The following is a 15,273-nucleotide window of genomic DNA, read 5'->3' as shown; positions in this document are numbered from 1 at the left end:
TTGAAGTCCCAGTCCAGGAATTTCGTATTTCCTTTTAGCTGTATAAACATGAATTGGCAGATATGTATGCAGAACCAGGGTGACAGCAAAGCTGAACTGAGAATTAGAATTAATTTCTGTTAGTCCATCTCCAGCTTGCATTTGCACTGAAGGAGATTTCTCACATCACAAAGCCTGCTCAGGGAAACAAAATTTCTGCCTTAGAATCACTGTAAATTAGGAAGTGTAAATATTTCTGTTCAAAATTTACTAGAGCTCTCACATCAGGAAAAACTAAAAGGAGGAATGGAGCTTAAAATAAGAAGCAATCAAGATCTAGCACCCTCTGCAATGACAGCGATGTCAGCCTCAAAAAACAAACCCAAGATCCACTGGCACAGGGAATATCTTTCTATAGAGCAAAGTAAAGCTTCTGATCTCGCTTATAGAAAGACATTATTAACAAAAGATCATTTTGGTTTTAAAACAGTAATCCAGTTAAAATATATTGAAAAACAGAAATTCATCTAAACCCCAAAATACTCCTATTTTCAAACAAAAAGGTATCAGTTTCCTAAGTAGCAAAGTTAAAGACACATTTTCCCATGAAATATTCAGCCTAATTTACAATTCCTCATTTTCATTTCCAACCCAAACTTTGACAGCCACTTCTCCAAATAACTAATTTAGGAAATACAATAACATGTAAGCCTGAGGCAAACCACCTGGCACTTCCTTTTCCAGTCTTGTATATAACTTTAGATGCACACATCCTTATCTTAGTGTAGCATCTTCCACAACTGGACCCACTCTCAACTGAAGTTACCAGAGGGGATTACAACCTATGGAATAAATACAAGTGAAAGGGGTTTTTTGTGTTACCAACAGCACTTCACACTGGGAAAGAATTGAAAAAAGAGGCATTATATCTAATTTGTTTGTCCAATTTTAATCACAGAATCATTAGAGTTGGTAAAGACCTCTATAAGATCGAGTCTAACTGTTGATGTCACTCTTCTCTGAAAGAGAAGGTGACTGAGGACATTTTCCTTTTCCTGTTTGATACCCTAATTTCAACATCTTTCCCCCTGCTGAAGTCACCAGGTTTCTCTTTGGCTTGGCACTCCTACCTGAATATGTCATCATCTATCCCTGATTAACTTATCACTCTGTCAGATTCCCGGAAGTCAGATGCCATTAGTCTCAGATGCATTAAAAAGGGTTTTTTAACAGGCCACACACCTCCCTCCTTGCCACAAGTAACTCGACACAGACTGGGAACACACCTGCAAACATCAGCTCTGAGACATCTGGCTTGACGTGCAGACAGGTGAAGAGTGGCAGAGCACACTGGGCATTGTTGACCTTCTCCTTCATATTGCTCAGAGTGGTGTCCATCCTCTGCAGGGAAAGAAAGACATTGGTCCCAAACACACCCTGGAAAGGCCTGCTGATATATATACATATATGTATATATATATAAATAAATATCACATATTTTTATTTTATACAAAGATCTGAGAGTCTCCTCCTGTCAATGAAATTTGATAAGAAAAGTTTTTTCACTGATGTGTCAGGTTCTGATTTAAATTAAACATCTGTGCATTTTTTTCATCCCTTGGTACACAGGGACTTCTAACCAACCTCACACAATCATTAACAGCCCTTCAGCATGAGAATTCTATACATCTGCCACTAAATGCTGTGTTGCCTTTTCCTCAGTGTTTTAAATTGTTTAAAACCCATTATCAGTGTAGGGATAGAAGTGTATAGAACACATCTGCAAATCTATTGACACATTTCAGTCTTGCCACAAGACCAAATCCAGCTGCTGCTCACCTCACTCATTTGAACTGGAAGTCTTTGTGCTTGATTCAGCCAACTAGGAATTTTCAATTACAGAATACAACAGTATGAAGCCCTCCTGTTGTCTTATTTTCAAAGAAACCAAGGGGATCTTTCACGTTGAAATTAGTACCTTTTTAAGCAAATGCTGTTCCTTATTGTCACAGACATGTTTCATGAAAAATCCTTTCCTTAGAATTTTTTCTCCTGAGAAGCTGAGAGGCCTCAGGAACAAAATGTAAACAATGATTATCTGCTGCTGTGGAATGCAACAGGTGGATCTGTGATTGGTCTCATGTGGTTGTTTCTAATTAATGGCCAATCACAGTCAGCTGGCTTGGACTGTCTCAGTCAGTCACAAACCTTTATCATTCTTTTTCTATTCTTAGCTAGCCTTCTGATGAAATCCTTTCTCCTATTCTTTTAGTAGAGTTTTAATATAATCTATATCATAAAATAATAAATCAGCCTTCTGAAACATGGAGTCAACATTCTCATCTCTTCCCTCATCCTGGGACCCCTGTGAACATCACCACACTTATAGCAAAATGGGCACCCTTTATTAAATGCCATTAAGGTAATTTCAAAGAAATAGTAACAATGGGAAGGATAGAAGAGTTTGACAGCTTTAACAGCTTCAAACACTACTTTTTTAAGCAACTGCTGTTTCTTATAACAAAATGTGCACCCTTTATTAAATGCAACTAAGGTAATAAAAAAAAAATAATAGTAACAATGGGAATTATCTGAGAGTTTGACAGCTTAGATGAGCACTCACATCATGGATCAGTGTTTCCCCTATGAGCATGCCAAAGATGTCAGCGAAGGTGACAGGCTGCCCCGAGCTCTTCTTGTTCCACAGAGCCTCGATGTAGCGCTTGACCTTCTGCGGGGTGAGCAGCAGCAGGGGGTTGTGGCTCACCGAGTTCATCAGCTCCTCATTGATCTCCTTTGGGCCCTTGGCTGGGAACTCAGGGTGCGAGTACAGAGTTGACATATACCTGCAAAGGCAAACGGGCTCTGTGAGCATCAAACCTGCTGCCTCGAAGCTACACAAAGTTCATACGTGAGCTGATACAGGTACTGATTAAATCAGGTTAATTAACTCTCCATTTATACAAGAAATTGTAATTTCCTTTTTCTCAAAGCACAGAAAGCTGAGCAATTTGTTCTAAATATAAGCACAGGATCAAACACTCAACATGCATTTTCCATGATGTGTATGAAGCAAATGATTAAAGAGTCCTCATTTTTCTCTTTAAGGGACAGCAGACAGAACATGCTAAGCTGAAAGGAGCTCCTCAGTTAGCATAGCTGTGTGGCAGACTGGAGGTGCTACAAGGACACATGCAGCTCTCTCCCTGTAAGAGTTACCTCTCTGCCCTCCAGTTCATTATGGATGAATGGTTTGGGTGGGAGGGGACCTTAAAGCCCATCCAGTCCCACCCCTGCCACTGGCAGGGACACCTTCACTAGCCCATGGTGCTTCAAACCCCATCCAGCCTGGCCTTGGACACTTCCAGGGATCCAGGAGCAGCCACAGCTTCTCTGGGCACCCTGTGCCAGGGCCTGCCCACCTTCACAGGGAACAATTCCTTCCCAAAATCCCAGCAAAACTCACTCTCTGCTAGTGAGGAGCCAATCCCCCTTGTCCTATCACTCCATCCCTTGGAAATTATCTCTCTCCATGTTTCCTGTCAGCTCCTTCAGGCACTGCAAGGCAATAATGAGCTCACCCCACAGCTGCTCCAGGCTGCACAATCCCAGCTGTGCCAGCCTTTCCTCCCAGCAGAGCTGCTCCATCCCTCTGCCCATCCTGGTGCCTGCCCTGGGCTCTCTCCAGCAGCTCCAGCTCCTCCCTGTGCTGGGGCAGCTCTGCAGGTGGGGTCTCACCTGAGCTCAGGGGCACAATCCCAATCCCTCCCCTGCTGCCCAGGCTGGGGCTCAGCCCAGGGCAAGCGGGTTCTGGCCTGGATAGGGCCCCACGTCCCAGGATATGATGCTTCCATAATAAATTGAAGCACAGTAACTACAACGTGCACAGAGAGCTGGCTGGCTGTGAGGATGAGGTAAATCACAACTTTGTCACTAAGAAACAAGCTTAGCTTTACTTCAAACAAAGCTCAGACACACGTGCAGGCAGCCCTGGCTTCCACTTGGTTGGGTTAGGTTACCCCAAGACAGGCCCTTCTAATCTGTGAGAGGCTCATTTACTGTTATTTACCCAGTGACCTGGCCCAGGTACACATGCCTTACTCCAAGCACAGCTCTGAGACACACACAGGGTCAGCCAGGCCCTGAGGTCATGCCCAGCCATCTGTGTGACAGCACAGCCCTGTCCCACGTGGGCTGCCAGGACTCCACGTGAGCTCCTGGGTGCAGGGAAAGGGGGATGAAGCTGGAGGAGTCAGCACAAGGTTGAAGCAAGATGGCAGAAAAGCACTGCTCCAAGGTTAGGCATGCAGCTGAGGGGACAAGTGAAAACGTGCCTGTCCCACCAGGAAAGGAATTCTCCACCCTTCAGGAAAAAAAAAGAAAAGAGAATTATTCCCTAAAGACAGAATGCATGGAAAAGAAAGGAAAGGAAGGGAGTGCCAAAGTGTCTATTTATTTATTCATCAAGCAAGGAAAGACTGAAGGATGACATCAGAGAGCAAAGACAAATTTGTGCAAACACAAGTGTCTCCAATCTGTTTCTGACTGGAGCAGTTCAGATAATCTAATATAAATGATAATCTCACTATTTTAACTCAGATTTTATAGGTTTACATTAGATCACCTACGCATTCACCCCTGGGTTTTCCCCAAAAAGGACCTCAAAGCCAGCAAAGTGACGTCTGTCCTGAGCAGGGACTGCAAACCCTCCCCTAGAAACACAGGTAATGTTTTAACTTCACATTGCATTATTGCACTGCATTCCTTCTGCTTCTCACAGCTGTGACAGAGGTCCATCCATCCCACTCAATGGACAGTGATAAAGCTGCTCCCACCACCAGTGAGAGAACACATGGGTTCCCACCTTTTATAGTCCAATCTAAAGGAGAAATGTACTCTAGTTCACAGACACTTCTGGCATCTCAAAACCTCCTGGCATTCTGAAAGCTTCCCTCTAGTCTGGGAGAGGGGGAAGCAAGCTTCACACAATGAAAAATAACTGACAAAAATACCCTATACAAGGAATAGAACTGATCATTATCTCATTCAAGAGTCAACTCTGGGGTTAGAGCATGGAATTAAAATTCATGGGCTTCCTTAGAGCTAAACCAGGTGATAAAACTCATCCCAGGAAGATCCCTTGCTTGTTCATACTACAACAAGTCTTTTTCTCTCAAAGAATTGAGACATTTGTAGAATCTCATCCCTGAGTCTGAAAGGACCCTCAGGTCTCTGCTCCATCCTCCTGGGGCTCAGTCAAGTTCAGCTTTCTCATGAGCACTGAGTCACACTGAGGATGGCTCAACACATCCCCCTGCTTGGCCACTCTCACTGCAGCAATTCCCCTAAGAGTTCATCCAATTACTCCTTGTCCTTTCCCTGGGGATCTCCAAAAATAATTTGTTCTTCACAGGTACTCACCAGGAACTGAAGATCTTCCCCATCAAAGCCTCTGCCTGCTCCTCAAGGTTAAATGAACTATTTTAAAACCCGATGTATTGTCTAAATTAATCAGTGCCAGTGGGACTGTTTAATTGTAACTCTGACCCACAGAGACAGCTGGTAATCCACAGAGGGATGCCCTGCAGGGTGGCAGCCAGGCCCCAGACATCCCCAGGAACTCCACCAGGATTTTACAGTGGGTGTAAAATGGAGCAGAGGATCTTTCAGTGATTTTGAGGAGCTCTAAAAGGTCTCCCAAAGCACACAACACATTTTGGGTTGATTGAGTAATCAGCTTCAAATCATAAGGGATTTTTTTTTGGTTTTTCACTTTTCATCAGGAAAATAAAACAACACACATTAGGTGTTGATATTGAAATATGGGCGCATATGTGTGGCACCTCCTTCCATCCATTCCTACTCTCAAAGCCCCTGGAAGAGCACCTGGAGCTGTCCTTGCCCTTTGGGGCATCCAAAACACCCCTCCCCAGCAGACCTGGATGTGTAAAACGTGCTGTGAATTATAACCATAGAAATAAGCCAGCTCTGGTGGCAATTCCTTCAGAACCTGCTGCAGGGAAGCTGAGGAGAAGCAAGAGGCAGGCCTTACCAGGTGGATCCAGAGAGCCCAGCAATGTAGGTGGCACAGTCCAGGACTCCTGACTCATAAAGTGCTTTCATGACTCCAGCAAAGCACACCATGGCCCGGAACCCCCCTCCCGAGCCCAGCACGGCGATCACCGGCACCTGCAGGGAGGAGACAACACCAGCACCACATCAGGGACAAGGGACACGCCCTGGGAGCACCCAGCCCAGCCCCTGGACACCCCAACAAGAATTAGAATTCATTTATTTTATGCTACAGGTCACCGCTTGTAGCATAAAATAAATCTGTCCTTCTTATCCATGATGAGAAATAGAGGAGATATTAAATTCAGTTATTAAATGAACTTTTCACTTACAAGACCACAGGGATTTTTAAAGCAATCTAAACACCAGCTTTAATCCAATTTGTATCATTGTGACAGAGCCAAAGGCAGTAACATTTACTAATGAGAAACAGAACAGAGATAAATAATATTTTGACTGGGAGTTTATAAACAAGTTTTATAACAAAAACATCCACTATTACTACATAGCATGAAGACAATCTCAATTTTACCACCACTTTGCAAAAGCTACCAGAGAGCTAATGGGAATTCATGGGGATCTGTACAATTACTCAGCCACCCAGAGAGGAGTGAGCAGAACCATGTTTATTATGGCACCAGGTTAAAATTGTGTCCACAGGGGTTCATTTTACACTTTTCTCCTTCTTACTGCCCAGCCCTGATATCCAGGCTGTTCCCCTCAACTGCACAGCTTCCTCAGGTATCTAAAAAGAAGACAAAATAAAATAAAAATTCATTTGCTCCCACCATCATGTGTTTTGGCCTAAGTAACAGCCCAGAAACTTTGGTCCAGTTTCCAAAATCCAGGAGGACTTTCCACTGTTCAGGGGTGACAAAGGAACCACCTCTTGATTATTACTGAGCATAAAAAGAATCACACAGCTGTGCAGAAAGCCCCTATCTGATCAAACTGCTAATCCATCAAAAATCTCCCTGAAAGGCAATTCCAGGTGCCAATAGACAGGATTAGTGACAGGAAAAGGATCCATGTGATGACAGAGTCCTGTTCTTTCTGCAGACTCCATGCTCCAAGCCATGAAACTCCCCTGAGGACTGACTGTCCCAAGGAAATGCCCATGAACAATGACCAAGGCACTCGAGGTGTTTCTTGAGGCTTCCACTCCCCAAAACTGCTTATTCTTGATGCAGTGAGATGATTCTGTTCCCTCCTTCATAAGTGTTCAGCTTTAGTAATAGAAACCACAGGTATTCATGGTGCAGCTCCAGAGATAGGGATCTATCCCAAAAATGACACAGCCCAGGGAAGGATTTGGGATATGTTTTGTTAAGCCAACACCCCAATAATGGAGCAGCTGCTTTGAAGGAAGAGCCATGTCAGCAATCACTCCTTTAATCACCTGGGGAGGCTTTGAAAGCTCCTCAGGAGCACTGCCCGCTCAGCCTGAGCAGACACATCCCAACAGGATGGAGATGTCACCTGCAGGTGCAAGCCTGGAGAAGGCGTGTGAGAACACTCCCAGAGCACCACTGCTCCACCCATCAGTGCACTGGCACTGGGAAAATGGGAGAGTCCCTCAGGAGGCACAGGAATCCACTGTGGAGATGGGCTGGGAATGCCCAGGAGAGTCACCAACATCCTGACTGCAAATGCTTCCTGATCCACAGGCACTCTGGGCATCCCAGGTTCCTGCACAGGAAGGGTGGGTACAGCAAGGGGAAGGTGGATTATGGAATCACAAAATCCTTCAGGTTGGAAAAGACCTCCAAGATCATCAAGTCCAACCATCAGCCCAGCACCACCACCGTGGTCACCACTAAACCTTGTCCCCAAGTGCCACATCCACACACTTTTTGAGCACTTCCAGGGATGATGATTCCACCACTGCCCTGGGCAGTCCCTTCCCATGCTTTACAGCCCTTTCCATGAAGAAATTTTCCCTAATATCCAACCTGATCCTCTCTTGGCACAGCCTGAGGCCATTCCCTCTCCTCCTGCCCCTGTTCCCTGGGAGCAGAGTCTGACCCTCCTGTCAGATTTGTTAAACCAGCTTTTTATCTCCAATTCAGCTTCTGACGTGTTCAAGGGCACAAAACAGTAAAAACTGAAATGAAATACACTCATCCTGCAAGTTGCTCTATGGGATAAATAGGGCAGAGGCAGGGAGGTGGGGAAGGAGCTGCACTGAGAGCACCCAAAGCCAAGAATCAAGAAACCATATCCTGATGAAGAACAGAGAAAAAGAGGACACCAAGGGCTGCACACTCCTCTACTGAGCCCCAAATCCTTTGTACAGAGCCACCAGTACATGAGTTCACTCAAACCAAAAGGTTCTTAATCCTATCTTCCAGTAATCAGACAAGAAAAAGCTAAATTATACTAAATCTTGTTTTGGGAATGAGTAGTGCAGATGTCTTTATCCAAATGCCCGGGAAACACAGTGCACAAAATCTGAATACCTGTGGTGGGAAAAGAATGCCATAGGGCACACAAATGATTATTAAAAAATTGTTCTGCAAATCCAGTCATAGAGAACCTTCTTTGGAAGATCATGCTTTCTCTGGAAGATTATGGTATTTTTAGAAAATTGCTTGAAGCAGCAAAAATTAAAAAAATAAATTGAGCAATAAGACAAGTACGAGAAATCTCTACCTCTGTGTTTCCAGAATGTGCCTCAGGATTAAATTAGGAAATCTGGAACTACTCACTTCCCCATGCAGACATGTATAATGAATTCAGAGGTATTGAAGTCTCTCAGCATCCCTGCAAAGCACAAGCCACTCACAGATGAAGCAACTTGGGTGAATTTTGAGTGTGTGACTTGTCCAAGATTAAACAAGACCCACAGACAGCTACGACTACTCAATGTCTCCCAACTTCATTTTAAGACTTCAAACATCCCATAAATCCTCCTGCTGCCTTCCATCTGTAGCAATAAAGGTAAAATTACAGTTTAATTTGAGCAAAAAGGGTTTTTTCATTGCTAGAAACAGATAAAAATTCTGTAAGCTTAGAAACACACATTTGGCATATGAAAAATAGGAGGATACCTACTGTTACTGTCTGGGAAGATGCAATTTAACTGATAAAATTTCAGTATTGGAGTCAGTGAGGGATACCACGGGAAGATGATGACACAAAGAATAAGAGATCTTAGCTATCCTTTGCAGTAATTCATGCACAGATATCACCTGCATGGAACTGAGACCTGAGGCACTGAGGATCACTGCAGTTCCAACTGGAGCTTGGCAGAATAACCACATCCTTTCTGTGGAAGATCCTATTCTGCTCCAGGTCACACCAATGTCATACTGACAGATTCCTACTCTGATAGGATCTGCATGTGTTAAGATGAAAATAGCTGAACTGAAAATTAAGGATCTTTGAAAATGTTCCTTCTCAATACACACATTTTTTCCAGTCCAATTAAAATATGTACAATTCTTGTTAAATTCTTTCATGTTCCTCAGAAAGTTTCATGAAGCAAGACAGAGTTCAAAAGTACACAACAATAAAACATTTACCAGCTGCTCAAAACTTCAGGGAAATGTAAAAGATATTCTTCAGTGCTGGCTGCAAAAGACTGTCACATTCTCCTTGTATTAAAAATGCACAAAAGGAATCAATAGCAATGAAGGGATTAACCCAGATTAATTCATGGACTCTGTTCATTGCTTGAGACTCCCATAGGCACAAAGTGTTCCTGTCACAATTCTGGAAGCAGCACAGGAGAAGGAATGGGCAAGGAAGGAAGAGGATGGGAAAGCATCAACAAAATAAGAAGATCTGTACCAAGTGGATTCTTAATTAACTCTAAATAATGAAATGTTTTATGAAACCACTGAAGAGCTCAGGAGGATCTGGGCCCTTCCTCACTGTGCTGTGAGGCCCTGGCACAGGGTGCCCAGAGAAGCTGTGGCTGCCCCTGGATCCCTGGCAGTGTCCAAGGTCAGGCTGGATGGGACTTGCAGCAACCTGGGCTCATGGGAGGTGTCCCTGCCCATGGCAGGGGGTGGCACTGAATGAGCCTTACAGTCCCTTCCCACCCAAACCATACCCTGATTCTGTGAGATGTCCCAAGCCCACTGAGATCCGCTGGCTTCCCCTCATCTTGGCTTGATCCAAAGCACCAGCAAGTCAAGGAAAGCTGCAGTTCCTCATGTTTCAAAGAAATAGAACTTCATAACCCTAATCCAGTCAAACTGACTCAAGGAAAAGAAGGAAGGGAAGAAATAAACTGATTTCCAAGCTGACTCTAAATTTAAACCAGCTCATTTCCTGTCTAGTCTTTCAGAGATGAAGGTCACAGAGCATGGGATGGGTACTGGGCATGCAGGGGCATATTCTGTGCTGGGTGAGTGCCCAGAGCCACTGCAGGATTCAGCAGGTATTTCACATATCCTGAGGCACTTTTCAGATGGCAATCTCCCCTCACAGCCAACACCTTAACAAACAGGGAAAAATCAGAGCAGTTTAAGAGGCAAATGAATCACAGAACCCCAGAATGATTTCTTTGGAAGGGACCTTAAAGCCCATCCAGTGCCACCACAGGGACACCTTCCACTATCCCAGGCTGCTCCAAGCCCCATGCAGCCTGGCCTTGGACACTGCCAGGGATCCAGGGGCAGCCACAGCTTCTCTGGGCACCCTGTGCCAGGGCCTCCCCACCCTCACGGGGAAGGATTTCTTCCTAATATCTAATCCAAATCTCTCCTTTTATAGTTTCCTCCAGTCATAAACTTTAATTTCTAAATTTGGAGCCAAGAAAAATTACTCTCCAGGCTAAATATTTTATGTTCACAGAATAAAAAGATTTTTATCATCTATAATCTTTCTCCATCAAACCCTTCCACCTCGCACGCCTCATTCTTTCCTCTGGCAGGCAAATGAAGGATTCCAAAGGGGATGCTAACCCTGCTGGGAACTCTGCACACTTACATCACGGGAAGAGGTCAGGTTGTGGCTCTTCTCCCCCAGGAATGATTTGATGCTGTGCATGATGTTGTCTCTGCGCTGCTGCCGGAACCTCTTCTCCTCATCGCACAGCGCCATGCTGAACCGCAGGTCCGTGGAGGAGCTGGTGGGGAAAGGGACAGCCTGTCACAAGGGGCTCAATCCCAAACAGCATCACTAACACCTCCCTGGGAAAGCAGCAGAAAATCCTCACACACTTACAGAAGATGAAAAAAAAAGGTATTTTTCATGTGACACCATCCATCCGCTCTGGAGCGATGGAGGCAAAGAGCAATGTGTCTTTAAGACATGCATTTTATTTAGAACTCATTAAAAGCAAATAATTAAATACAGCAAGTGAGTTCTGCACTCACATACAATTATAAACTTACAGCACAGGAAAAACAGAGCCCTTTTCTCAGTATTTTCCCTCTACATTGTGGGACAAAAAATGTACACGAGGCTGCATAAGGATCTCAGTGCTGTACTTAAGGTACAACTTCAGCTGCCACTTCCCATGGACAGCAAAGAGGAGGAGTGGACAAATCCACCCTGGTACCCACTGAAAAGCATACAGTGATGGAATGGATCCATTTACGCTCAGATAATCCCTGTGTAATACTTTATCAATAAATTCCCCAGATTAAACAGATTAATAAATCCCCAGATTGGTGGAATGTATCCTTTTAGCCTCAGATGATAATTCCCCAGATTGGTGGAATGGATCCATTAGGCTCAGATAATAATTCCCCAGATTAATCAGATTAATAAATCCCCAGATTGGTGGAATGGATCCATTTAGGCTCAGATAACAATTCCCCAGATTGGTGGAATGGATCCATTTAGGCTCAGATAACAATTCCCCAGATTGGTGGAATGGATCTGTTTAGGCTTAGATAATAATTCTCCTATGTTTAAAACAACCAATAATGCAATAAAATAATAGGATTAAGAAAAGGGGTAAAAAGAGTCCCTAGAAGCGATGTTCCATGAAGATATCCACAATCTGCATGGCTATCAGCGAATAGCAGCAGAACTTGATAAGATCCTTTGCATTTCAAAGCCTAAGAAGACAGAGCCAAGCATCCTGTGTTTATTTAATGTCAGAGATATGAAATACTTGTAAAGTACAAAGCCTGGCTGGTTCAGGGTGGTCTCAAGGACCACCCACAAACGCATTTTCCTAGTACAGCATGATGAGCAGAAATTATCCCTGGGGGATGTTTGTCATCCGGAGTAATCAGGAAATAACTTGACTATTACAGTGCTCAGTGCTCCTATTTATAGCTACAGACAATAAATGACTCCTTAAATTCCTTGCTCTCAGAAAATCATTTTTAGACTTGAAATGCATTGTTCTGCTTATGCCTCAATATGATTTATGGTCTTCCACCAGGATAGGTGAAGAATGAGGGGGAAAGACAGCTAGAGAGGAGAAAAAAAAAGGGACAGATAAAGGTAGGCATCTGCTTAGCTTTTACATGGAGAACGCCTGGCCCTAAATCTTCACCTAAACCTTCACTGTGTAGCATTTACATTTAAATGCATTTTAGAGGCAGCTCTGTAACAACAGCTGAAAGTTCATGTGAGGGGCCAAGTTGCCAGAGAAGGTAAAACAGTGAGGATGAAGCTGCACCTGAGTGAGATCTGTGGGCTGTTAGAAACAAAACCCTTGAGAAGGAAAGGCCTTCACATAAACCAGGCTGGGAGATCTACATGGGATGGCCTCATTCCTGCAAACGTTTGAAAGGGTCACACCTCTTAGTCCCAGTAAGGGTGTTGAGTCAATAACAGAATGACAACATGAAAATAAACTACATTTTTAAAATCTCCTCACTTTTACAGTACCTGGTATTTCTAGGCTACAACAAGGAATTTCTGCACTCTATCTCACATGTTTTTAAGAAAATCCCAACAGGGTAGAACTCATGGGGTGTCCTGTGCTGGGCCAGGAGTTGGATGATCCTTATGGGTCCCTTCAAATTCAGGATATTCTGTGATTCCATGAAGATTTTAATGAACAGTTTAAAATTTAAAAACAAAATCCTTTGCTGCTGGTATATTTTCACCCCTTTTTTAAAAAAAGATATGAGATACTCACCATACTTCCAGAGACAATTCCAAAAGTCATTTCTGTGACCTAAACAAGAAATATTTAAATATTGTTACAGCACTTAGAGAGGGAAAACCCACAAACACACCTGGAACATCAACTACTACTATCAGAACTTTTCTTTCTTTCTTTCCTCTTCACTTTTCTTTTTTAAAGAAGATATTTTTGGCACTTGTGAATGAGATTCTTTTTTTTTTTTTTTTAAAGCACACAGTATGATTCCAAAATACACCACTAGAATTGAATACAGTGGAAAATGTTGCTAAGTGCTGGCTTTCATTCCTCAGATCCCACTGTCTTGCCTCTCTTGCACTGCTAATCCCTTTCTGACATGCAACTCATCTCTGTCCTGAGAGAATCTGATGCTCTTCACCCACTCATGGCTGGCAGGAGAACCAGGGGATCACACCCAAGTGCCACCTGAGGGAATCACCGCTCTGCGTTCCACAGGAGCCACCAAGTGTCTCTCCACAGCTAAACATGCCTTAACTAGCAGTCAGGAAGGGTGATTGCTTCCAGCTTGCTGGAAAATGCAATAAATGTCACTGCACAATGGCTTCACTTGCCAGCCACACTGGCCATGAGCTATGGGTTGGCCTCCTCTGCCTTTCACAGAGCACTGAAAGCGTTGCCTGCAGGCAAGAAGTTAAAAAATTATGATTAAAGCACCAAATCCCTGTCAGGCACAATCCAGGAGTACTGGCTGTGAAAGGCAGACAGAATGGAGAGGTATTTTCACCCCCTCTCTGTGCAATGGCCTTGCTGGTGCAGCCCTGGAGGAGTGACGAACTCAGAGTGTCCTCTGTGTAAAACCAGATTCTCCTCCTCACTTGGGGCATGTGAGCGCCAGGGATGGAGCCACAACAGCCCAGACTGAAGGTCTGCCTGACCCTCAGACTGCAGAGAAGGATCTGGGATGCACAGCTGCCTCTGACTCCCAATTCCTGAAATGGGAATTGCAAATGAGGCAGGGTATGAGCAAGGTGGGGGGAGAAAGAAAGAACAGGCAGAGAAACAACAAAGGGAGGACATGAACAAACAGAGTGAAGAGTCACTGAGGAAGCACTTCAAAGGCAGGGAAGCAATTACACTATTCCCCACCTGGCATTACTAATTTAGAAAGCACTCCTGAAACCATGCAGTGATCCAATGCTTATAAAAATGTATGCACATGAAAGAAACCCTTGGAGGGAAGCATTCCAACAGGGAGATATCATGGCATTGTCTATACCTTACACAGACTGCCACAGACATTTCAGGAATATTATTTCATTTTCAGTTTCAGGAATTCTGTGTATACATTGTCTACATCGGGCTCAACCTGACTTCATCTCCCCTTAACTATTTGCTCATAGATTTCAGAGTGTATTTGCCTTCTATGCACTGGTTTTTTGCCCTATGACTCCCTACCAAGCTTTGCTGAACACTGATGAGAAGTTCAAGCAAGGCAAGGCCTTGTATTAATGGAATGGGCTTTGTGAACTGTGTTTGCAAAATGTATTCATCAGTTCTTTCTCACTGCCCCACCTCATGCCTGGGAGAACCAGGACCTGCTCTCAGCCCATACTCTGGAAGCCCAAGAGTTACTGAAACACTTAGTGAAATAAATATACAGAAACTTCAAAAATGCTGCTATTTTAAAAAGGAAAATAATGGAATGTGTCAAAATTCCAAGTGCCCTAAGGCTATGCCAAATGAAATGCTAAACTTCGCATATGAAGCTCTCTGGTTTCCAGTAAATAGGCCTTTAACCAGTTATTTGCTGTTAACTATGCTTTTAAAGTTGTATCACATGGAAAACAGCAGCGTGGTGACAAATCAAGATCTCTGATCATACAATAAACTATAGCTCAAACCAGAAATGCAGATGGTATTTATAGATATCAACAGGTGCAGAACAAGCTTAATTCCACGCAGCTTTAACAACAGTTTCCAGGAGTTACAGTGCAGGCAGACAAGCCCTGTTCAAGAGACTCCATCTGATTTGCAGACACGTTTAAAGGGAATAATCCAATTACTGCATCACCTGCATCACTGCATGTTAACCAGGTCTGTGTTACAACAAGCCACTTCCAGAAAGTGAAACATGTAATGATAAAAGAATCCCTGCAGCTTTCTGGAAGCCACAGGCAGCAGCAGGAGGGGCAATGCACTGA

General features: G+C 43.8%; 1 protein-coding gene across 1 annotated transcript in view; it reads right to left on the bottom strand.

The window, feature by feature from the left end:
* The window catches only part of PLA2G4A (phospholipase A2 group IVA), a 68,523-nt gene that overhangs the window by 15,352 nt on the left and 37,898 nt on the right, over nt 1-15,273 (bottom strand). Inside the window, 6 exon segments of the mRNA XM_030953788.1 lie at nt 1,266-1,380; nt 2,603-2,825; nt 6,032-6,168; nt 10,990-11,128; nt 13,106-13,128; nt 13,130-13,144. Coding sequence (XP_030809648.1) covers nt 1,266-1,380; nt 2,603-2,825; nt 6,032-6,168; nt 10,990-11,128; nt 13,106-13,128; nt 13,130-13,144 — 652 coding nt within the window.

The sequence above is a fragment of the Camarhynchus parvulus genome, chromosome 8 (genome assembly GCF_901933205.1).
Source record: "Camarhynchus parvulus chromosome 8, STF_HiC, whole genome shotgun sequence".
Classification (NCBI taxonomy): Eukaryota; Metazoa; Chordata; class Aves; order Passeriformes; family Thraupidae; genus Camarhynchus; species Camarhynchus parvulus.
Note: the sequence above shows the minus strand (reverse complement) of the source record. Positions and strands in the feature narration are given on the sequence as shown.